The sequence below is a fragment of the Sesamum indicum genome, linkage group LG3 (genome assembly GCF_000512975.1).
Source record: "Sesamum indicum cultivar Zhongzhi No. 13 linkage group LG3, S_indicum_v1.0, whole genome shotgun sequence".
Taxonomy (NCBI): domain Eukaryota; kingdom Viridiplantae; phylum Streptophyta; class Magnoliopsida; order Lamiales; family Pedaliaceae; genus Sesamum; species Sesamum indicum.
Window position 1 is genome coordinate 22,319,393 of NC_026147.1, and position 25,500 is coordinate 22,344,892.

At 36.4% G+C, this 25,500-nt stretch overlaps 6 protein-coding genes across 13 annotated transcripts; 3 read left to right on the plus strand and 3 right to left on the minus strand.

The window, feature by feature from the left end:
* Nucleotides 979-6,967, plus strand: LOC105159202 (protein DA1-like). The gene is made up of 12 exons (XM_011076180.2): nt 979-1,294; nt 2,326-2,422; nt 3,515-3,599; nt 3,874-4,054; nt 4,290-4,410; nt 4,524-4,607; nt 4,916-5,035; nt 5,577-5,789; nt 5,909-5,971; nt 6,086-6,195; nt 6,282-6,340; nt 6,425-6,967. Exons 1-12 carry the CDS (start codon nt 1,278-1,280, stop codon nt 6,736-6,738), a joined length of 1,464 nt encoding a protein of 487 aa, XP_011074482.1. The 5' UTR covers nt 979-1,277; the 3' UTR covers nt 6,739-6,967.
* LOC105159203 (probable calcium-binding protein CML41) lies at nt 8,344-9,174 on the minus strand. Its single transcript, XM_011076181.2, has one exon. The coding sequence runs from the start codon at nt 9,052-9,054 to the stop codon at nt 8,491-8,493; it is 564 nt and encodes a 187-aa protein (XP_011074483.1). The 5' UTR covers nt 9,055-9,174; the 3' UTR covers nt 8,344-8,490.
* Nucleotides 11,079-12,483, minus strand: LOC105159205 (probable galacturonosyltransferase-like 1). Its single transcript, XM_011076182.2, has one exon. It carries the CDS (start codon nt 12,316-12,318, stop codon nt 11,248-11,250), a length of 1,071 nt encoding a protein of 356 aa, XP_011074484.1. The 5' UTR covers nt 12,319-12,483; the 3' UTR covers nt 11,079-11,247.
* Nucleotides 14,705-18,031, minus strand: LOC105159206 (E3 ubiquitin-protein ligase RNF185). 8 transcript variants are annotated; one of them, XR_002286801.1, is made up of 5 exons: nt 17,803-18,031; nt 16,621-17,364; nt 16,249-16,368; nt 15,189-15,269; nt 14,705-15,032 (listed from the first exon to the last, which is right to left on the minus strand). XR_002286801.1 is itself a non-coding variant. In XM_020692775.1 (3 exons), the coding sequence occupies exon 2, from the start codon at nt 17,336-17,338 to the stop codon at nt 16,622-16,624; it is 717 nt and encodes a 238-aa protein (XP_020548434.1). In that variant the 5' UTR covers nt 17,339-17,364; nt 17,803-18,031; the 3' UTR covers nt 15,050-15,269; nt 16,621. The 8 variants fall into 8 exon arrangements, 4 of the variants coding, with proteins under 4 accessions (XP_020548434.1, XP_011074486.1, XP_011074485.1 ...); XR_847564.2 differs by having other exon boundaries at nt 16,249-16,374; nt 17,803-18,030; XR_847565.2 differs by lacking the exon at nt 16,249-16,368 and having other exon boundaries at nt 14,708-15,032.
* On the plus strand, nt 18,568-22,203 carry LOC105159207 (probable 1-acyl-sn-glycerol-3-phosphate acyltransferase 4). The gene is made up of 4 exons (XM_011076187.2): nt 18,568-18,953; nt 19,914-20,614; nt 20,909-21,039; nt 21,544-22,203. The coding sequence occupies exons 2-4, from the start codon at nt 20,037-20,039 to the stop codon at nt 21,981-21,983; spliced, it is 1,149 nt and encodes a 382-aa protein (XP_011074489.1). The 5' UTR covers nt 18,568-18,953; nt 19,914-20,036; the 3' UTR covers nt 21,984-22,203.
* On the plus strand, nt 22,314-25,182 carry LOC105159285 (pathogenesis-related protein 5-like). Its single transcript, XM_011076296.2, has 3 exons — nt 22,314-22,361; nt 24,225-24,273; nt 24,350-25,182. Exons 1-3 carry the CDS (start codon nt 22,314-22,316, stop codon nt 25,048-25,050), a joined length of 798 nt encoding a protein of 265 aa, XP_011074598.1. The 3' UTR covers nt 25,051-25,182.

The window sequence follows — 25,500 nt, forward strand, 5'->3', positions numbered from 1 at the left end:
TAGCTTGTCTAATGGGCAATTCAGTTTGAACCTACTAAACATTCACAACACTTTACTTGATTGATATTTTATATTTAACAATTTATAAACTCGAGTCTCGTCAATGTGTATATATATTTACTTTTATATAATTATAAATATTCAATTAAAATTTGTCAGATACTGAGTCACTTTCCTAAAATTGCTCATTTAACATTAGTTATTACTCAAGAATTGGACTATTCATTGAAGTTCTGCTTTGATTTACTTATAATAATGTCTTGTGGGCTCTTTTGATGTCAACTCAAACCTTACTCCTTTTGATTCAGGTTAAAATTATCCATCGTTTGATATATCAGCAAAAGGGATTTCTAATATTAACTCATCGAATAAAGTAGAAAACCTGATGACAGAGATAGCAGCAGCTCAATTCTAAGTTTATTGCCAAACTAATGACAAGACTTTCATGCCTTGTTTTAGCATGTGCAGCTTTCGGTCTCTAAGACTCCTTGGTAAAAGATATCATCAATTAATGATCTTGGATAGAACAAACCGGCTTTTAAGTGCCTAGAGAATGATATTTGTATTCAAACAAGTTATCAATCATTATATTAATATATCATGATATTCTGCGTAATTTAATGACAGCCCGCTATCGTGATTCACTGCTGCAATATCAATTCAATGTTTTATTCACTCATATTTCCACAAAACATTCAGCAATTCAAGAAAGATTGGGAAAGGAACAATCTTTTTTCAGTTTGTTCGTCGGCCTTTGATCTCTTTTGCTCTTTTATTCGCGATAAAGGACTTCCTGTGTACAATAGAGAACGGAAAAAGGGGACCCACTTGACACTGTAGTTTACTCCCAGCCGCAAGTAAATGTTTCTGGGTCAAACACTTTTGGGCTTAAAGTTTGAAAATTTTGCGTTTATATTGAATAATATTATACGTATTCATACAGTAGAACGACTTTTCCCACAAGATTAATGTTGGGTTCCTGGTGGACTATTTGAAGATGAAGAAATTTCTGGGGTGTTCATTATCTTATTAGCTATTCCGTTTTCTTATAACTTAAGGTATCCTTTTGCGCGTCGGCGATCGAGAACAGAAAGATTCTTGATTTATATCTTGAAAAAAAGTTTTCCTTTTGCTACCAAGATTCTGGTTTGGATTGAAAGCGTCAAAAGGGTGCGTTCAGGATCCTTTAAATTGTTCTGAATGATGTTGCTTTTTGAAGATTCTAGCTTCTTTTTCTGATCTTGAGGTGCCATTTGCTTCCACCATCTCTGCGGATTATGTGGTCTGCTCTGAGGTAAGCTACTTGTTCAATGTTTGATTTCATTTTAGTTAAAACGCGTCTTGTCTGATTGTCTTGAATTTGACGCACGACTGAGCTGGATCAATATTTGTTGAATTTGTGTTTTTGATGTTCACTTTGAATACATCATGGTGAGTAGAAGTATTTCTGTTTTATGCAATTATGTGTCGTTTGAATTTTTGAAGCATTTGGTCTATTGGTCTTGATTACTTGATCGGTTGTATTTTAGTTGTATGCATCCTTGAAGCCTTATTCTTGTGTCCCTCATTTTTATTTGGTTTTGGGTTATGCTGCATTCAACAAGCTATGTCCAAGAGGGTTGCAAATTGCAGTCAGAATTATAGTAGCTTATGGCTTGTGGGATGCTACTTTATTTTGCAACCATATAATGCTTTGAGCCTCCGATATATTCTATCCTTCCTATATTTATGTGAGGTCCAAATTGTTGAGAGAAATAGGGATATGAAAGCTTGTTCATTTCATGCTCCAGGATTATTTGTATAGCCTGGACCTGAATATGAAATTTCTAGGCTGTTTAACTTGTCTTAGTGAAGTTCTGGGCCTTTTGCTCTGGAGAAAGCATTTGCGGGATGAAGAAGGTGCCTATGGATTAACATTTGGAGTGTCTTAATGCTACTAAATCAATTGTTTTTCAGTTTAATATGAAAAATTTAATTCCGATTCAGACTAATCTAATTTCATGAAAATATGGGTGCACGATTTGAACTGTTTTATGGTATATGGTTATCTTGTTAACATATTTGCTTTAATAATAAATAGTACCTGGAGTACACTGAAACTTGTAGCATTTTTTTGGTTTGTAGTAGAGGATTAGTACTTGTAGCATGTTCTCTCTGTTTGTGTGTCACCTCTTTCTTCCCCTGCTTTGCTCTTTACGTCGTTCCAACTGTATCCTACAGGTGCTATCATTCTAAGTATCTTCTGGTGCTTTATTAAGTAGTTTGTTTCAGATAACGCTTCACTGAGTGTACACTGATTGGAATTAATCTAATGGGCTGGCTTAGCAAAATTTTCAAACGTCCCAACCATAAAGTTACAGATGGCCGATATGATTGGAGATATAGAGCGGATACGATGGGCAATCTTCAGTCGACTTCATGGGTAAGTGTTCATTGCGTTTTTTTTTCTTGTCCCTTTTCTCTTGATGAGACTGACTACTAACATGACGTCAAAGCTATCTTTGTATTCAACACAATGAAGGGCATCATAACTGTTTGGTTTCGATGTTAAGATTCCACATTCTTATAACTTCTTTAGGCTAAAGTTGATATTTTCTTGTTTTCTTTATCGTCCTCCTGAATCTTGATGGTTCGCTGTATATACATCCTGATTTGTTTGGAAGCATAGCTTGGATTTCTTGCAAATGAATTTTTAGTAAATGGACTTATTTCCGATTTTCGATTCTGAGGGTATAACACTTTCTTTCAAAATGGCAGCTTTAAATATTTGAACCATAAGTAGATCAAGGTCAAGATTGAAGAAACAGAAATTGCCTTCAGATCATTTAATTGTCTGATTCAGTAGTCAATCTGAGATGGAAAGTTGCATATTGGTTTAGGGAGAAACTTACGGCTAACTTTGCCTGCACTTTTGTAATTTATCAATGTATATCGAAAATACCCATGCTAATCTTAAACCACCTACTCTTCAAATTTCCTGGTTTTCTCGTTTTCCATTGTTGTCATTTCAATCGTGGTGGACATGAACCTAGTATACTTCAACATTTTAAATCTATGTTATGTAATAGTTACGCTCGCATATGCTCTATATCTGAGTGAGTAATGCACCTATAAACAATGACCAGTGAGAAGGTGGGATATGGAGTAATCCTGGCTCTGCTGGAAGGAACATTTATCTAAAATAACTAATTTCTGGCTTCATAAATCTTCTTGAAGCATATCTTCTCACTGGAAAAAATAATATTAACTAAGAAATAAAACATCAATTTTTAATCACTTTAACATGCTACTGCTAGATCCAAGATCTGGGTAACTTCAACTTGTTATTGTGCAGAATGCCATCCGGTTAGTCAGAGTTAAATAGGCTGATGCATAGAGTTGAAATTCTTTCACATTTTATGCTTCTGTTTCAAATTATAGTTGTTCCCTTGGTAGAATAAGATGCACTTACTTCTCTTTGTTGGTTACTGAATCTTTTCACGGAAAGCTTATACATGTGTGTAAATTGATTTAGACTTCATCGTCGGAGTTTGAAGATATAGACCATGCTATTGCATTATCTCTTTCAGAAGCAGATCAGAAAGGAAAAGCTCCAGTTGGTGAGTGATATAGCAATCTGCTTACATAATTATATTTGGTTTTGAAAGTTGAAAACTGAATGACCTTTACATTAGTGTATATAAGGGACAACTCAAACATTGTATTTTCGTTACTTAGACGCATGGTTTGCCTGCAGTGAATAGTCTTAAGTTCAAGCTATTGTCTTTGTTGAGCTCATTACTTTCTTTTCCTCCACAATGGATCTTATATCATTTTTGTGTTTATATATACCATTTTGGCAAAGATCAATTCATATGCATAAACGTGGTATAGGTCGGGAACCACAATTTGAAGAAGATGAAGTACTTGCTAGGGCTCTTCAGGAGAGCTTGAATGCTGAGTCTCGACCAGTGTCGTGGAGTACAAATTACGATGGTGGAAATGGATATGGATACGGATATGGCAGCGATAACCTTTACCAACCTATAACTTTTCCCTATTCTACAAGCTTCAGGTACATAGTTCTTGAGGTTAAATATTTGTATTATATGTTAAATCCCTTATGTGCCGAACATCATCTTCCAAACATTTAGTCAATTTCTCGTTTGGCTTTTTAACTTCCATTTTTTGTTTTATCTTGATAGGATTTTTGACAAAAAATGCTCTTATCTTGATACCCCTTATATACGGATCACCCACCTTGGTAAATCATGCTTCATAGTTCTTTTGTTTTGCTTTTGCTGTGGTAGGATCTGTGCTGGCTGTAACATAGAGATCGGCCATGGAAGATTTTTGAGTTGCATGAGTGCTGTCTGGCACCCAGAATGTTTTAGATGCCGTGGATGTAGCCAACCGATATCTGATTACGAGGTACAGAGATTCTATGTCGTCCATGAATCGTATGCTAGATACCTTTTTGTGTTTAACTAATGAAATAAAAATAGTTTGCCATTGAATTGAACTAAACAATCTCTATACTGCAGTTTTCTGTGTCGCGGGGCCACGCATATCACAAAACTTGCTACAAGGAGTATCATCATCCAAAATGTGATGTCTGCAGACACTTTGTAAGTATCTCATCCCGTCAACTATCCAGTTCATTCTGTCTAAATTTTCGAGCAAAGTACTTGCCCGCATCCTTTATCATTATAAGCTAAAGTTTCATCACCATATATGAAAATACCACCAATCTACATTCATATCTCACTCGAATCTTCTTTCTCAATGGTACAGACTACAGAGCTGTATTTTCTGATTTGCATGTATTTGAGCCACTAGACGAAGATATTATTGTACCGCTTCTGTAATTGGTGGAAACTTACATGTTTCTTGTTACTTTGAGATTGTTTGATTTTTGTTTGTTTGCTGATCACAGATTCCAACAAATGCAGCTGGCCTTATTGAATACAGAGCACATCCTTTTTGGTCCCAGAAATACTGCCCCAGACATGAGCACGATGGAACTCCTCGATGCTGTAGTTGTGAGCGAATGGAGGTAATTTGGACTAAGTTCAACTCCAACTGTATGCAAAATCTCTCACCGTTGCAAAGAAAACCTAAACAGATTTTGCTATTTTTTCTTTGGATGTTTCGCTTGTTGCAGTCATGGGACTCAAGATTTGCTGCCCTTAGTGACTGTCGAAAGCTCTGCTTGGAGTGCCTCGATTCTGCAATTATGGATACGAAAGAGGGTCAGGCCCCTTTTTTTTGAATACAAAAGGTCTTTCACCGCTTCTGTAATTGGTGGAAACTTACATGTTTCTTGTTACTTTGAGATTGTTTGATTTTTGTTTGTTTGCTGATCACAGATTCCAACAAATGCAGCTGGCCTTATTGAATACAGAGCACATCCTTTTTGGTCCCAGAAATACTGCCCCAGACATGAGCACGATGGAACTCCTCGATGCTGTAGTTGTGAGCGAATGGAGGTAATTTGGACTAAGTTCAACTCCAACTGTATGCAAAATCTCTCACCGTTGCAAAGAAAACCTAAACAGATTTTGCTATTTTTTCTTTGGATGTTTCGCTTGTTGCAGTCATGGGACTCAAGATTTGCTGCCCTTAGTGACTGTCGAAAGCTCTGCTTGGAGTGCCTCGATTCTGCAATTATGGATACGAAAGAGTATCAGCCCCTTTTTCTTGAAATACAAGAGTTCTTCAAAGGATTAAATATGAAATTGACACAGCAAGTTCCTTTGCTGTTGGTTGAGAAACAGGCACTGAATAGTGCCATGGGCGGCGAGAAGCATGTAAGAAACATTTCTAGTTGAAGAAATGAAACTTCTTTTCTTGGAGGCTCTCAAGCCACTCTTCATTGTAACTTTATGTTTACAAAGGAATTACTTTGGTCTTCTCTTTTCTTTTCCAGGGGCATCATCACATGCCTGAGACTCGAGGCCTTTGTCTGTCTGAGGAACAAACAGTCAGCACCGTAAGGACTTCGGTTATCATTTTTCTGTACTCTTGTCTCTAAGGAGAGTTGCAATATTTTCAATATTATCCACTTCTATATTAGTTTCACTCTTATTCACCATTCGGGTACCAGATATTGCGGCGACCAAGGATAGGAGCTGGAAACCGTGTCAGGACCGAGCCTTACAAATTAACACGCCATTGTGAAGTGACAGCAATCCTCATCTTATATGGTCTTCCCAGGTACTTTCTGCTTCTTTCCGGGCTCATCGGAAATCTATTTTAGTTTTAATTTCATCCTTACCAGTTTTATCGTTCTACATATGCAGGTTGTTGACTGGAACGATATTAGCACATGAAATGATGCATGCTTGGCTGCGACTCAACGGTGCCTTCTTGTCCCACCCCATAGTTTATTTACCTCATATAGTTTTTCTTTTCGGCTGATAACATGTTCACCATATTGTTTAAGGTTATCGAACTCTGAGACAAGACGTTGAAGAAGGTATCTGTCAAGTCATTGCCAGTATGTGGTTGGAATCTCAGATCCTATCCATGTCTGATAGCAACAGCGCGTCAACCTCATCCTCCACTTTCACATCACCGAACAAGGGGGGAAGATCTCCATTCGAGACGAAACTTAGCAAGTTCTTTAAACAACAGATTGCAACGGATACATCTCCAGTATATGGAAACGGGTTTAGAGCCGGTCATCAGGCAGTCGTGAGGTTCGGGCTACAGAGGACCCTGGACCACATGAGGAAAACCGGAAACTTTCCTCATTGATGACAAATTTGGACAAATTAGATTCCTGTTTTCTTCTTTTGTCTTCTTCTCAGATTATGGTTTTCTTGTCGATTTTCAACCTGTGACCACCATTTTTGTAGGAAAAAAAATACATGTCAGCACAAAAGTTTCCAGGGGAGGTTTGTGTAGTCACTCTTGTATAGTTCGGGGTCTTATACCATTTCTTACATAAAATAATAAAATCACTCTCCTTTTTTTCTGTATAGAATTCTTCTGTATAATATATTTTGAGCTTGCCCTGTCTGAATCCAACTCAAATGCAAGTCAACGTGGCTTTAGATGAACATAGTCCCCGACGGGATCCTGTTCCTGGGCTGTGTCGTTTTATTGATCTTGGATTTTAGTCAAACAACTATTTTTTTTTTTTAATCCAAACAAGAAAGGAAATATATATATAAAGAAAATAATAGAAATAAAGGATAAAATTCTATTTTCCAAAGTGAGAAAGTCTTAGTATAAGGGATCCAGTCAAGCTTAATAGTTGTTCTTCCTACAACACGATTCAAATGGGTTCAGGTAGATCGAACGGATATTCTTTTATTTTTTGGATTTGAGATTATCATGAATTAGATTTTGAATTTTTTATTAATAGTAATAAATAAATTATAATAACTTATCATGATATACAGAACATTAATAACTCATTCTACTAAAGTGAAACAAAGATAAAAATTTAACTATATTATAATATTTGTATTCTTTTTTTTTTGTGGAAGATGTAAATTGCATATAAGTAAAGAATGTGTACAATAAATTAAAAAAAGAGATTTTTATTTAAAAAATAATTAAAAAATTCCAAAATTAAAAATAAAAGAAAGAGATTTTTTTTTTGTTACTATTGGAGTAGTATATTAAGAAAGATAATGATATGTGAGATGGTTGATCTATTTGTTATTTTATTATTGGTTTAATTAATTTTGATGTTATACTATTTTTCAACAGTAATAGTCGATATTAATTTTTTTTGTAATATTTAAATAGATTAAAGTCATACACCATGCACACATTTTATAATTTATAAAGTCATCAAAAGAAAATTATGCTTGTACATATTTTTTTTATTGCCCTACTTTTCTTTATACTAAATTACAAAAGAAATAAGAAGAAAAAGTTTGGGTATTCGATTTTGAGTACCCGATTTTTTTGAGTTTGTCGGGCACCAAAATATACTACCCAATCAATTGGGTACTCGTCCGATCCAAAATAACCCCTACATCTAAACCATATTTTTCAAATATGAAAAAACTGTAATATCGCTTTTTCAAGAACAAACTTGTAACCACACTCTTCTCGGTGCAATAATGATGTATTTGTTAATTATCGTAGAAAATTTTAATTTGAATTGTGTTCAATCATATCTAAATAAGTTATAATAGCACTTAAAGATGTCATTGATTGAAATATGATCAGATTTTATTCCATTTAAAAATTTTCACCTAAAAGCAAAATAAAAAAGATAAAACCAAATAAATAATGTGGAGATGATGAAATAAATTTTGAATTATGGTCATATCATTTATTAAAACAATATAACATATGCTGAATGTGATGTGACATGTGATTTAACTATTGACGAGACACAAATTAAGATAGAACTAACTTTTGTTTTGAAACCAAATCCATTGTAGTATTAATTTACAGCATTGGATCGACCGTATTTGTTGGCACGAATTCAAACCTTAATTGTATTGTCGGGGAATTAATTCAAAGAATTAACGAAACACAATCGAACTAAGTCATCATCTTATAGAACTCATAGAAATCCAGCACTCCATTCCCATCAAGATCATAAACCCTAATCATGGCTTTGCATTCCTGAAGCGATTTCACGTCCCCCAGGCGTCGGAGGACCTGTCTCAGCCCCTCCGGCGTGATGAAACCGCAGCCCTTCTCCACTTCGTACACCTCAAAAGCCTGCCGCAGAACGACGTCGCCATCGCCGTCTCGCAGTTCCATCAGCCGCACGAATTCTCCATATCCCAGCAGCAAAGAGCCATTGGAGAACTCTCCAATGATTCTCTTCGCGTCGTCGTACGACAGGGACTCGCCGATGGAATCAAAATAATCCCTCAGTTCTTCGGCAGAAATCTTGCCATCACCGTCGGCGTCCAGGAAGCAGAAAACCCGTCGGAACTCGTCTTCGCTGGTGCTGGTTTTCGATGTTGAAATCCCTCCGTCGGGGCTGGCGGTTTCAGTTGGAGGGGTGGCTGCGTATGGCTTGAAGCGAAGGCGGCGGGGTAGGCGGAGCTTGAAAGCCCTGGTGTTGAACGGCTTCGCAATGCTGGAGATCGCCATGGGAGATGAACTGGAAAGGTTGGAAAGAATGAAAGGTGAGTGAAGGGTTTATATAGAGAAATGAGTTACGAAAAAGTGTTGGTAAATGCAGGGCCGAATTTCTCTGGAAATTGCATGACAGCTTCCCAGATCTCTCAAGGTAGTTAAAGAGGCAGCTCATAGATATTTTGCCTGTAAATGAACAATAGTTTTATCCTGGATAATTTACTTGTCTACCTAGCTATCTCCTTTCCCTTATTTTCCGGGAAAGATCCTTTTAAACATGCAGGGCCCGCTATTTTATTTATATAATTTATTTATTTTTGTTCGACAGGTAATATTAAGAAAGTACGGTGACATCCCCAAACTTGTCGAAAAAGATTGCGTTTGCCAAACATCTTGGCAAAACGTGATGGAATGTGACTATGTTCGACCTTACTTACAAGACCACAATGATTAGTGGTCAAAAAAAAAAAAACCTTTTATATAACATGCATGTTCTAATTAAATGTACTGTAAAATGCAATTCCATTTTATAATACAAGATCCAAATTCGATGTTTTTATATTCTCTTGAAGGAAATTATTAAAATTGTCGAAATGTTAATGTGGTAAGAAATTGAGGATGAAATGGAGGAGGCGTGAGGGGAAAAAGATATTGGGAGAATGTTGAAGATTAATTAGGTACAGAATAAAGAATATTTTGGGGTCATCTTAAGTTGTAGGCATGACGAAAGTTTCACTCACATATCATGCCAACGACCCACCTAATATTTTAGGCCAGGATTCAGTTAGGCCCATGATTATTTTTACGTGTTATTAGTCATCGTACTACGTCATTTTTGTGTATACATAAATAATTTTTAAACTTTAATTAATAAAAATAAAATACATTATATTTAATAAAAGAAAATCAATTTAAAAAGTATTATCGGCACAAATTAATAATTAGTATAATTGTACCACAAACTACCATTTGTAAGTTAAAAGTATTTTACACGTAAATTTCTTGTAGTTTGAAAAATTACATCGTAATCTTAATTTGTTTCCGTTCAACAACTAAAGCCGTTCGTTAGTCAAAATCACACAATTTAGTGATATTAGTAAAAAGGATAAATCAAAATTCATATCCAATTACCCTCAATTGACTTATTGCAGGTTAAATTTTTTTTTTACCAAACTATCCTTATACTAATGCAAGTGAGAATGTACATCGTCGCTCTTATAATGGTAGTTTGGTTAGAAAAGTTTTGTTTAACCTAGAATAAATATATAAATTAATTAGTGTTAAATATAAATTTTACTGCTAATATCAGCAAATTCTATATTTTAAAAAACAATAGTATAATTGTCTTTAATTTAAAAAAAATCTAGTTCATTATACATACTCTATTGTTTAAAAATTTAAAACATATAACAATTATATATGCAAGCCATATGGGGTGTAACCGTATACCATGATGAGTTTAATAGCCAAAGGCATGAGATGACAATAGCAATTAGCAAGCATGAATAGGCCGATATATATCTAGCGGCCTGCATTTTAAGTCGTATATTGGACTACATAGTTAAATCGAATAAGGACACCAAGGAAATCACGATATCAACTTGTTCAACTCTGGATCAAATCAAATTTCGTGCAACTATGTTAAGCATACTTGCAAATTACAGACGTCAATCAAGGTTTTTTTTTTTTTTTTTTTTTTTTTCTTGATGGGGTGAAAAGGAAGTATGATTCACCCTTTTGAGAAAGTTTTAGAAAGGAGAAAAATATAATTCGTTACATTATTTATTACATAAGTAATACATAAGATCAAAGATTGATAAATAAAGTCATGCAAGTAATAATTTTCAAATGAAATATACAAAACGTTAAGATAAAGACATTACAACAAAACCCAAAAAAACAATACTGTTGTTGGAATCTTTCAACGATTTATATGTAATAAAATTTTAAGTAACGACATATAGTTGAGTTGTTCCATTGTAATTAACACACTAATCAATTATTAATCCTAGAATGTAATTTATAATTACGCTAATTACATCAATATTATATGTACATATATTTCATCAAATGAAATCATGATTTTGCATTCCGTGTTAATATGTAATTATACATTTACCATGAATATTTCCTCCCGACATTTACCTTCGAAAACAATAACAAACTAAATTGTTTTTTAGCGAGAATTTTTACGATCTGTGAACGAATTCAAGAATCAAATGAAAACGGAGGTTTTAACAGATCATAAGGTGCCCAAAGTGCATCCAACGGGCATGGCCTGCCAGCGTCGAGCCGGGCCCATGGCTTTCCTTTCCCACTCCAATGGAGTAGGCTCACCGGGCCTGGATGCAGGGCCCGGCAAAGCCCGCGAAAGTTATCTCCTCCCAGACCGTGCTGATTCCACCGGTGATCCACCGCCGCTATGTTTCCGGCGAAAACCAGCAGAAATGGCGGCAGAGAGCCCAGTTCGTATATCCTCATCCTCTTCTGTAGCTCCATCCATTCCTCAATCTGTTTCGTGTAATCGCCGCCCCGCCACCGGTCCAGGTCAATCACCATCACGCCGGTGTTGAAATAGCAGGCTCTCCGGTTCGCGAAGGTCAAGGAGAGTGAAGGGTTCGACCAGAATGTGGGGGTGAAGTAAGAAGTGAAATTGGCGTTGCAGTATTCCGGCGCCGCCAGGACTTTGTCCCCAGGGAGAGGCGTGCCTGAAAGTTTCGCAATGTCATCAACAAGGACCAAGTCCGAGTCCAGATACACCACACGGCGGACGCAGGGCGGCAGGAGGTCCGCTAGGTAGCTCCGGGCGTAGTTGAGAGGGCAGTCGAGGGCGGAGCGGATGGAGGTGGAGATTAGCCCCGCCACCGCGGAATCACGAAACGGGTATATTTGGAAGATGAGGTCCGGGAAAGAGGCGGAGATGGTATCTCGCAGGGCGGAAGCATCGGCGGAGGCAGAGGCCACGAAATGGAAAAAGACATTCTGGGGGCAGGAAGCGTGCTGGAGGATGGAGAGGACAGCGGCCATCGAGCCCCGGATGTAGGCAGCATCGAGGGTCATGGCCAAGTGAATGGCCTCGTTCCAGCAGACAACGTCATTGTTGTGGTTATTGTCTGAATCATCAGCCTTAAAATTATTGTTGGGGCATTCGGGGGAATTGTAGAACTTGGGGGCTTCTCTAAACTGTTGTGGGATTGTGGATGTTACAACACTTTGTGATGGGAGAAAGTAAGTGTTGATAGTGAGAAAGAGAAAGAAGAGAAAAAGTTTAGGCTTCATCGGATGTCCTTAGATTTGGAAATGCGAGATGGGTTGAGTTTTATTTCGAGTTGGATTGAGTTGGAAGTTAAAAAACAGGCTTTTGAAAACTTAAAAATGCATAGCTGGAAGTGTGGCCGGGCAGCATGGATCACTCAAACATTTCCCAAATGGTACTTGTTCTTGGTTTTCATCATGGATTATTTAAATTTTTCTTATTTGAATTGATTTGAGGTCGTAACTTTGTTCAATTCAATCTCGAATTTTAATATAAGTCAAAGGTCCTATCTAGCAAATGGATCATTGAATTTTAACATAAGTCTACGTCCAAGAAAACACGATCGGAGAATATTGGGTAGGCCTCAACAATATTTTTTTTATACTTAAGTTGGTAAAATTGTTTAAAGATAATAAAGCAGATTAAGTTGAAGGTCCTATCTTGCAAATGGGCTATTGGAGTTATTCACAGTAATGGTATATTTGTATCAATTATATCAAACAACATGGAATATTATTGAGATATGTCACTTAAAAATAAATTGTACTATTTAAATATAGGGACTTTTTGGTCCTTTGAATAAATATAACGGTGGACTCTATATCAATTATACTTAGTGATGAAGAAGAAACAAATCTCGTCATAAAAGAAAAAATTATTCCAACAATGACAAAAAAATATCATCACAAAAGGAACGTCCAAAGTTAAACATATCAAAATCATTGTAATCAGCAAATTACGAAAACACTCATAGTAAACAAATTTTAATTGTGTAAAAAAGGTAGATAAATAACGAAATAGTATTTTGCGTTCACCTGTCCTAAATAGCATAAAATTTGGAGTAGTACAAATACCTCTCTCATTTGAAAAGGAAGGGGAGGATTTTTTGAAGAAGAATTTTAGGATAAAGTATGTTAAATCGTACCCTACAATACAAATATATTCGATTTCATATTTTAGCAACGTCATTTAGTACGTGACTAATGTGTAATTTAAGAAAAAACACCAAATATATTGTAAGTGTAATATTGTTTATTATGTAATTAATTCAGTGTCGTCAAATTTAATTAGGTAAGAATTTCACTTTTCACAAGTGGGACCCAGATTTTATTTTCTTGATTCTTACAGCATCAATTATGAAATAAAAAGGTAAAAACATTGGAAGAGAACCAAAAATGCATGGTGATAGTGATGGGGAACAAGACTTGAAAAGTTACAAGGTCGCGACGAAGAGCCACATGGCCAAAGCAAATAAAGTTCTTGCTTTTAAGGTAGTGGGAAATGGCAATTAGGGATTTGAGGGGACCAAATTTTTCAGTATTCCAGGAATGATTTAGAAGGTATTGTACTTGTGTCCAATGCGTAATTGTGTCGTAAACCAAGGTACAATGAAATCAAGCCGACATCATTGTAAAATCTGTTTCAGCATCCACATGTCAAACATATTAGCTAGGGTGTTGTTTTATATTTCATTTTGAAACTAATTGCATTGCGGATGTAACTTAATTTTATAGTGGTTTATTTTATTTATAAATGTCATGAATAAGTTTACTTTTTGATTTGAGTAATTTGGTGAAGGATCTTCCAAAGATCCTTTCATCCTTGAAAAAAGACGAAAATGACCGAATAGGACAACAGTCATCTAAGGATTCTAGAGTCATCACGTGGCATATTATGATTCAGCATAAATGACCTTTACAAATATGAGTTGTTCCTGTTTATAAGGTATGTATTTATTACATTACGATCGAGTATTGCAACTTTAATCACCTCATAACTTACTCTAAGTTAAATTTAAAGGATTTAATTGGAGATAATCGATCCTTACAATTAGACTAATTATGTCGCCGCTCAACCTATTTAAAGATTTGGACTAATTATGCCCCCGCTCAACCTATTTAAGGATCTGGTTCGAGGTGATTCGGTAGAACACTACGTTTAGATTAAGTAATTCCAACGTGACACCCAAGTCATCAACGACTCCGATTCAGACCAACTTTTATTAAAGTTTACTATTCTTTTTTTTTTTTTTGTCTCTTTAATTATTCGTTTTCGAATTATTATCAGTTTTTCATGAAAATAATAATGTTACTCATTTTGAAAGCACGCGATTCAATTTGGGGCCCATAAATTGAAGATCTTCAGGCAAAAATTTGGATTCCGAGGTTGGTTGAAACCTCTTCATCAGAGGTGATGAATGTTGACGTCTTACAGTCGGCGATCATAATGCTTTGCCAAACTTCATTAATTGCTCATCCTTAATCTTAATATCGTTCCTTCATAGGGGGAAGATCCTAGACCAATAGTCACATCATCAACCTTAAACTTTTGGGATCTTGAAAATGAGCATAGATGGGGTCAAAATTGAGTATAGGTATGGGGGAGATGAAATTAAAGTAGAGAAGATGAGGTATGGGAAATGCACAAAGTCCATTGAACTCAAAAGAGAGTGAGTTGCAAGTCAACTAATTACTGAAAACATAGCACATGCTTTTATACCTTGTGCCCATCAACTTCATCATGAAACAAGACATAGAGCCACTAAACTATGTGACTCTGTCCTAAATCAAATAAAAGAAATTGCTAATAAAATGAAAGGATTGACTTCACACAACCACTTTTGTTTCAATGTGTTCAAGTCTTCTTTCCCTGGTTTCATTTCTAAGCTTGCAACAGCAACAAGATTGTACTAAAGTCAATGTTTTGCAGGGGAATTTCATCACAAGACATGTTGAATCTGCATACAACAATGTCATAAAGTGAAACACTAACGAAATCGTGTAAAATTTAACAGCTCAGAACAGTCCCTATTACTAGCAAAGTAAGAGATAGACAAAATAGTGTGAAATTGCAGCCTTCTATAAATAACCACAACAATTCGGAATGTTCTTACACAAACAATTGCCATTTACTCTCAGAAGTTCCACGGCAAGCTGAACAAGTGCATCATGTTATTTGAGTAACTACCTTGCACCTGTTGTAAGAAGTTAGATGTAAGAATTGACTACATACCTACCTATATACTGAAGTAGACTATTCCTTCAGTTGCAAGTTCTAATAAATATGGCATAAATTGCAAAACCAAGAAACTCAACAAAAAATAAAAGCATGGAAAGATCATACTTATAAATGAGAAGGCACTTTTGCAATCTACTATTACATCACATCACCATCTCACCAACCCAGATAGCAATAGCACCATTGCATTAGAAGCATTAAGCTAGACTTATAACAGCAATAAAATAAAAATGATCTCTGACAGTGAAATTACATATATATGATACAACTACCCACCGTTCACTTCTTCAACCGAACAGGTAAATATATATCACATGTGGAGCAAAGAGAATGAAATCCTCCGAGCACAATGCTAAGAAATGCACCCCAAACTCAGCCTACGATGGAAATCAATTGGAAAGTGCATTTTCCATCTGAACTTTTTGTAAAATCTACTGCTGAAGTTTAGAAGTTACCAATGAAACATTTGCAGTTGCCTCCGAGAACAGCCCTCGTCCATTTCATTTCGTATTTTTCAGTGATTTACATAAAAGAAATAGTTGTTTACACAGCCAATGCAATAAACGGAGACAGCAATTCAATGTAAAAATCAGGATTTTACATTACATAGTGAGGGTAGGTAGATTCAAACCAGCTGCAATTCTAAAGGTACTGTAATTTGTCCAAGTATACAAATTGCTCAGAACTGTTCACTGATCTTAAATGCACCCGGAGGTGAAATAGACGCATCTGACAATAATAAGATCACCCATAGATGACAACAACAGTGCCAGTTTAGTGGTTGTGTACGGGTTAATTACTTGGATGCGCCAATCTAGGGATAAACAAAGGGGATAATTACAGAGGAACGGATGGATGAACTGTATCTTTCTTAACCAGAAGAAATTATAGTACATTATCCATTTGCTAATATCTCCATTTCTCAAAATAAATACCTATATACGTAAGCTCATATGCAAAGCTCGGCAAGTCACGCATAAGCAAAACTGCCAAGTGCAGCAGCCTGCAACTCAAGTAATGACACTCCACGTCGCTGCGAAGTTCCAGCGCGACCTCTGTTCCTAGGGTACAAGGATATGGTGTTTGCAGTCACAACAGAGAGAGAAAGAGACATATTGAAACAAACTGGTAACAATACAGCTAATTATGAGTAAAACTACAGCTGATATCACAACTAAAATTGTCTAAATCAGAAAATTGAATACAAGAAAAGAGAGCTGGCACAAACTCGTACTCTAGCAAATATACAAGGAGCCGATACAATCTTAGACATTGGTCGGCAGTTCAAACACTAGATGCTGATTTACCTTAACTCCAAATTAGAGTCAGAAGCACACTCAAACCAATCACCAACAAGAGAAACTTCAAGGTAGAATCCGCCTGCTGTTGCTGATTCCCACGTTGATGGAATGCATGAGCATGTCCACCGTGGAACGTATTGGAATACCGATATGGAAAACCAGGACCTGGTCCATACAAGTTTGGATTGGGGAATCCATGCACTTGAATGTTAAAGAATGATGGGAATAGACCCCCAAGAGCTGCAGATAATGTGAAGTTCCCAAATCCAGCAGTTGCTGCAGGTGCAAAACCACCAAAGGGGCCAAAGCCTCCCATGAACCCATATCCTTGCTGCGCAAAAGCATTAGCATTAGCATTTGGATCAGGAGGAGGAGCTGTCTCAGGCCTTTGTCCAGTGGGCCGATGTGGAATCTCCATCCCAGGAATCGACTTAGAGCGAGGATCAGTAGAATTCTTTCCACGTCCATATAGAGGGACCAACTTCTCCTCTTCAATAAGAGCCTTACAAACAGGACATTCTTGGGAATGAGAGTGTATATGAAGCCATTTGTAAAGGCAGGGCCAGCAGAAGAGGTGACCACAAAGAGTAACAATTGGGTCTTGAGCCAAGTCTAAGCAAATATTACACTCAAAATTTCCAGCATCACTATTGTTATTACTGCTGCTTGAGCAAAAGGGGCTTGGGGGCTGCCTGCTTGTCGATTCCCCAAACCCACTAGCCATCTTTCAACCTTTGAACACCAAACTACCTGTAATAATACAAACTGGTAATTAAAACTCAACCAACGCTAACCTGATAATCACATAGCTCCAAAATTATAAAGACTGAAGGTATTGACACCCGCTGGATATTCAAACAAGATGAAATCCAATTCAGCCAACAAATTAAGCACACAAGAAACAAATATAAAATGAAGATATCAAGTTAAATCCACATCACAAGAGCACAAAGTTCAATATTCTATTCCTTAATTCGCATGAGCCCAAATTTCAGAAAATCCGAAATCCAACTCCGAACAAACCAAGACAATCAAAAGGGTCTTCAAATTTTAATCCAACAAGCAACTTATAACTCGAATTAGAGCCGATCTCAAACCAAATCAATTAGCCCAAAGTAACACGGGCAGGAGAAATAGAAAGAAAAATTGAAAAAGAAAAAAAAAAAAAGAAGGGAGATGAGATTTAACCTTTGGATTCGAGGAGAGCCGCCCGATCGGAGGAGCGAATGAGGAGGGATGGAAGAGGAAGGGTGCAAGAATCTGATTTTAGGGGAAGGAGAAGAATAAGGTGAAGCTGAAGGGGTGGACGAGTAAAACGTTGGAAAAGTTGGGGGAGATTCGTTGCAGTCCACCTGGCCAAAATCCTGTAGCGATTTCGCCGTTCAGACCGTTGACTGACTCTGGAGGTACCGTTTGGAACATCAAAAACTCCACCTCAAAAAATAACAATTCTAATAATTAAACTAACTTCTTTAAAATTCATTATAATTATAAACAAACGTTTACTCAACTCTATTATTAAAAATAGAATATCTCAACATACATCTAAAGGATTACAAATTCTATATAAAATAAAATCTATTCAGATTGAGGTGTGTTCAAAATATTTAATTTAAAATTATATTAATATTAATAAATTGAACAACACATGGATTCGTACAATAATCTTACGTTGCAATAAACTCACGTCAAATGTGATAAACATTTATTACAAATAACGATTAAATGAACTCACATTGAGCTAAATTAATCGATACAAGCAAAGTCACAAAGATAAATACAGACATATTTGACGGGATTCAAACTATATCTCGAATTTATCGATGATATTTACACCTTAACTACTAAATTACAATTTTATTAAGAAAAGAAATATTATAAATTAAATGATAATCACTCATTTGAGAGGGATGTAAATACGGATCTAGCCTTATAAGATTTACACTAAAATACCGTTGTCCTTGTCTAAGGTCAAACATAACTTGACGGCCAGCACCGGTGTATTGCCATAGACATGATGTATAATTGCAGTGCAGGCGATTGGTATTCGGATGATTGACATTCCGCTACATCTACGCCACTCAGGAATTACTCGACATCACAACGGTAGGTGGGGCCACACCAGATTCCTTCCTCTATACGGTTCTAAAGCTTCTAGACTTTTTTTCTATTAGCATTAGCATATTCCAAGAGCATACGCGCGTGTATATATCTATATATATAGTGTGTGTGTGGTTTGGTCTGAGAAGTTCCTGTTATATTGGCTGGCGATTGGAGATTTGTGATCCTCTGCTTCGTCACTCTCGATGCATCGGAACACCTCACCGCTTCTCTATCAGGTAAAAATTGATGAAAGAAGAAGGATAAACGAAACTTTTCTCCTTCCGTCTCCCGCGTTTTCTTGTTGGCTAATTTTGATTTTATTTTCCTTTTTTCTGTTTCTTTTTTCAGATTTTTTTTTTCTTTTTGAATTGTGGGTAATGAGTTAGAGATCTTTTTGTGTTTTTATGTAAAAGAATTTCGTGCGTTGACATTTTGCATGTATTTGTTTAGGAAGGAGTTAGTAGGAGCGTGAAGTTCGAATATGGATGGTGATTTTATTGAATGTATCTAGATTTAGATTTGTAAATTCGGCAGGTTTGTTTGAATTAGTCCAAAGAATTTCCAAGTGTTTTGGAGGATGCTTAGAAATAAAAGCACTTTTAATGTTTACAATCTGATGTTTGATGATGCCATGCCGGCTTTCTCTGGTGTTTGGTCAAATCTGGAACTGGTAGTTGCGGTGCAGAAAATGGTGCACTTGGCATTTCCATCCATTGACTGTGTCAGATAAGCTTGACAAGGAAATTTTATTTGGTTTCCGATAGTTTCAATGTTTACATGCTAAACATTGCCATGATTTACATACATAAAAGGAGATTATTTTCGCAAAGTATGTCTTAATACAAAGCGAGCTGATAGGAATTGATGTCTGCATAACATACTCGCTTCTCTCTGTTATGCTTGGTTTTCTCGATGATAAGATTCTACAAAAAGTTGCAAATCTGTTAAAAGATTGTAGCCGAGTTATTGAAAACACTTCACATTTTTCAGCTACTTCAGTGCGTTATTTCTTATTCTGGAATGAGATTCACAGTTATGGAATTTAAATTTAGTTGGAAATGCAAAATGGAGTACTTTTTCCTTGATTTTTAATCTAGATGACAGCCTGTGTTAAATTTCTCTATTCAAAATATTAATTGTGATGTTGATGATTTTGTAATTTTAAAGAATGACAAATGATGCTGATTTGCTCACAGATGCAAGCTGTTTTCTTGTATGGATCTTGACCAGCTCTTTGGTCCCCGAAAAAACTAAGTGAAGTTTTTCTGTACGGCTTGAAGATCTTTGTCTTGCTCCAGTGTTGTGGGCAAAGATTAAAGATGAGTATGGAGATTAGCCAGCCCCTCCAATCTACCAAAGGACTAAAGCATTTCCCGCTGACCCCTTTTAGGTTTTTTAGGGGACTGCTATGTTTAGCAGTTTATCTTTCAACTGCATTTATGTTCTTAGTGTATTTTGTACCCCTGGTTGCTGTAGTTCTGCGCCTAATTAGTGTACATTATAGTAGAAAATCTGTATCCTTCCTGTTTGGCTTATGGCTTGGTCTATGGCCATTCTTATTTGAAAAGATAAACAAAACTAGAGTTATCTTTTCTGGTGACAGAGTTCCAGTAGAACAGCGTGTTTTAATAATTGCCAATCACAGAACCGAGGTTGATTGGATGTATCTGTGGAATCTTGCACTGCGGAAAGGGTGCTTGGGATACATCAAGTATATTCTCAAGAGCAGTTTGATGAAACTGCCAGTTTTTGGCTGGGGATTTCACATATTAGAGTTCATCCCGGTGGAGAGAAAGTGGGAAGTTGATGAACCAGTAATGCGCCAAATGCTTTCTACCTTTACCAATCGGGAGGATCCACTGTGGCTTGCTGTTTTCCCTGAAGGAACCGACTATACGTAACTTCTCATATTTCCTCTTTGTTTCCTCACTGTTAAAGAAGGTTCAATTTTTTCTTTTCCAGACGTTAGGAGATCATCTTTCTTCAATTTTTCTTGTTCATTCTTAAATTTTGTCTCCTTTTAATATGTTCGTGGTTATTCATTATTGCGTACTTTAGATACTCCATTAGAAAATGATTGCCAATTACTGGAAGAACTGTGTTTCTCATTTGAAAAAATATTTATGCTCTGAGAATGACCATGAAGTTCTGCATCTGGATTATGACATGCAGCTTCCTGCTTTATTTACAGGGAACAAAAATGCTTAAAAAGCCAGAAGTTTGCTAACGAAAATGGATTGCCAGTATTGAAAAATGTGCTGCTTCCAAAGACGAGGGGTTTCAATGTTTGCTTAGAGATCCTGAGGGGCTCCTTAGATGCAGGTTCGTCCTTCTTCCCAATTGTTGTCACTAATTTAAGAAGGTTATTGGTAATCTTGATCTTAATGCAGAATACCTACATCAGCTATTTTTCTGTCAACATTCTTTGCCTTGATACTGTTATAGTCATAATCACTTTGTTTTAATTTTCTTTTTGTGGTAAGTATTGATGCCTTTCAATTGAATGTCTGCAATAAATCTGCCTGGCCCCTGCCCTCTCTGTCCAAGAAAATTCTTATTGTTTCAAGAACTGTTGTCAAGTGATCATGACACACCTGGGAGCATATATCACTTCTCTATGCAAATAAACGAAGAAATGAAGAATCTCCGCAACACTTGTGCTGGTATTCTCATAGTGGTCTAGCTGCTAGTAGTCATCTGAAACAATTAGTTTGTTGCACGATCTTTCTGCATCAAAACATTCACTTCTTAAAAGCATTTATTGGCAGTTTATTTCACGATCTTGCTGCATCATAATATTCACTTCTTAAAAGCATTTATTGGCAGTTTATGATGTGACTATCGCATACAAGAATCAATGCCCTTCTTTCTTGGACAATGCATTCGGCATTGATCCCTCTGAAGTACACATGCATGTCAGACGTATCCCTCTCGAGGAAATCCCTGTATCTAAAGACGAAGCTGCTGCTTGGTTGATGAATGCATTTGTGTTAAAGGATCAGCTGCTCACTGATTTCATCGTAAACGGTCATTTTCGTCAGGAATCAACAGAAAATCAACTTTCAACAGTCAAATGCGTGGCCAATTGCATAGTTGTAATTGTTTTTACTGGTATATTCACTTATCTCACCTTTTTTTCATCCCATTGGTTTAAGGTCTATGTAGGTTTATCTTTAGCATACCTGGTTTATGCCACTTGTTTCAACTTCAGACCAAAACCTGTTACTGATTCTGAAGAAACTATATACCAGAGGAAAACAATTTAAATATGGCCGGACGTCTATAAACCGGTTTTAATGATAGTTATGAAATAGTTTCTGCTGTGAATCTTCTTGCAGTGAACTTTGAATATCTTCGTTTTCTTGAATTTATCTTTGCTGAGCATCACTTGTAGTTGAACAGGTGCCAAAAATTTGCAAGTTTTACTTGATTGAATATAACTTTCCATTCTTTATGGTGACTGAGGGAATTGTCTCTCTTTCTTGATATCTTAGTTAAACCTAATGTTGTTAACGTCCCAACCAATTAGTTCTCGCTGCCACAAACAGACCGATACCTACGAGGATTAACTGTCGTGTTGGGTGACCTAATGGGCAATGGCTTCATCCATCGCTTTTATGACTAAGCTTACTTCAATTCTTTTGGTTAGAAAGAACACACTCTTTTGGGCAGGTAAAGTAGTCTCTGGACAACTCGAAAGAACACACGGTCTTATGCCTAAACATTAATGCATCCCTCTAATTGTCATCTTATGTAATGTCGTTTTCCAGCTTTTTCTTCTCCCTCTTTTTTAATAATTACCGTTTCTTGAGATTGAGTTTTTGAATGATTTGCGATTGGGTGTGTAGTAAAACAAAATTCTATATTTATTATCATTGTTAGATTGTCCTGTCACAATTTAGGACAATGAATTCAATTAAACCATCTAATTTTTTGAGAGTGAGAAGGTTGGTGCTTTCTATGTTCTTGAGACGTTATTATTTTAATTCGAGGTATTCCAAGTTATCTCAAATCAATTGGCTGTGATGACATCATTTTTTCGGTTATTGATCTAATTTAGGGTTATCCACTTTCAAATATTTAAGAAAAAATAGAGCAGCAGGAGCTACCCTCCTTTTTTACTACCTTCAAATCACTGTGGTATAAAACACGACATCTCCCTCACGCTGATATGTTTTTTTTCTTTTTAATTACTAATAAAGTGTTAATTCTCATATGACTACAGAATACAGTGTGGAAGAAAATCCAAAAAGAATAAGAGAAGCTAAAAATAAAATAATGTTATATATTCCCTCTCCCAATCAGCAAATTATACACTTAACCACCACATGGGAATATTATTCAAATGATTTGCAGAGTCCACAAACTACGTACACACCACCAACCTCATATTCAATTTAAATTTTACCTAAATTAATTATTTAACAAAAGTAATACTACGTACTATATACGTATATGTGATTGGTATATAATAACATATATATATATGCACTTTGCTTGAATTATTTATTATTTAATTTGATTTAACTTAAAATTTGAATCAATTCATCTACATACGGAATATGTTGGATGCCATCTATATGCTTAATGCATAGATATTTATGTTATTTCTATTTCATATAATGCTCCCACCCAATAGCTATAACTAAGTTCACCCTAACACTTGTGATACCTTGTTTGAGTAGTCAGATTAAGGTCTTATAATTATAAAGTTGTGAATTTGAATTTAGTAAATGTAAGTAATTTAGATCACTTTTAGTTGTGGTATGGTGTTGATTTGTTTATATTGAAATTGCAAGTATATTATTTCTTTGTTTGATTTAAGTTGTTTGGTTAATTTAGAAATATTAATGTATTATGCACTGAATTTTGTAATAGCATATTAATTAATTTGAAAATATCAATGCATTTTCAAAATATAAGACAAAAAATCACTTTTATTTTTCTTTATATTATGCAATTCATTACATCGTTCAATATTTAAATTTAGAGTGTAATTCAATACATCAATAATTCATATTTACGATTCAATTCATGTCAAAAAAAAAATAAAAAAACTACTATAACAATATACACCCACATTTGTGGGACTCAAACCGATTATAACTTTTTGTTGTAAATGTCAATTTTACGAATCAAGTAAGAGCTCATTGTCCACCCCCTTTATTTCTAAAACACCATATCATCATATAATTTTTTTATAAGGTTTACGATGTAATTGGTGTATGAATTGTATATAAATCTTATAATTTTATTCAAATAAAGAGCCTCACTAAGAAAAAAAGAGCCAAAATTTAAGTGAAACGATTGGCTATGTCTGGCCGCACAGTTTCTAAAACACATATCTGACTCTCTATGGTTTTGCGGTAAAATGTATGGGAGTCTCAATCACACGTTCTACAACTGACATCAGTTGTTGCGATTTACTCTTTTTTAAAATTAATTAAACAAAGCAATTTCAAGAAACTAAGAAAGCGTGAAGAACCAATTCCCATCTTTATAAATAGCCACCTCCTCCTGCGGGTGGCTTAAAATTCCGCCTTCTGTTTTTAATAGGTAAATTCTGTACGAATAAATTCTTGAATTCATCTCATTTCTGTTCTCATTCATCTTTTTCTGGATAAATTTGCAGGAGTATTCACAATTAATGCGTCGGGGACGGTATTCACTCTCCAAAACAGCTGCAGCTACACGGTCTGGCCTGGCACGCTCTCCGGCAATGGCCCAGCCATCCTCGGCGGTGGTGGCTTCGCAATGGCCCCCGGAGATACCATTGAACTACCAGCTCCGCCGGGATGGTCGGGCCGTTTCTGGGCCCGAACGGGCTGTCTCTTTGACGATGCGGGAACTGGCAACTGCACCACTGGAGACTGTGGTGGTATACTAAAATGCACCGGCGGCGGCGTCCCTCCCGTCTCCCTTGTAGAATTCACCATCGCAAGCGGCGGCGCCAACTTGGGGAAGGACTTTTACGACGTCAGCCTGGTCGACGGCTACAACGTGGGGCTCTCCGTGCGGGCATCCGGGGGCTCCGGCGACTGCCAATCAGCTGGATGCGTGGCGGATGTTAATGCGAACTGCCCCAAGGAACTGCAGGTTGTAGACGACGGCGGCAACGTGGTGGCGTGCAAGAGCGCTTGCGCGGCGTTCAACACACCGGAGTTTTGTTGCACTGGCGAGCACTCGACGTCCGCCACATGCTCGCCGACGCCGTATTCGCAGATGTTCAAGAATGCTTGCCCGGCAGCGTATAGCTATGCGTACGACGATTTATCGAGTACATGTACTTGTGCTGGTGCGGATTATTTCATCACATTCTGTCCATCAAACTGAATTACATCTATGGCTTACATTATTTGATACAAACAATTTCCTATTAGATCTTTTTCTTTAAAAAGTAATTTTTTATTGGCCGATTTTGACGTGGGATTAGGTGAAGTTGGTACATGGACAAAAATTGATCAATCGGGTCGTCTTTTATTATCAGTTAGGTGTTTTCATAATACACATATTGGCTGTTGTTCTTTAGTTAGTTTCAAAAATATTTCAAGACAGTGCCCCAAACCACTGATATTCAGTTCCCGAATTCTATAGGAAAAATCATTATCATTTATCCACAAAAGTAACTGAATTTTAAATAAAAATTGTGCCGTAATTTATAAGTATTTCCTTAGCAACTTATAGTTCATTGGCTCAGAATTGAAACTAGTAAAATATTTTCATCTAAAAAGGAAGTTGAGAGAGGGTTTTTGCACGAATCTTGAAGAAGGGAGATGGAAACAA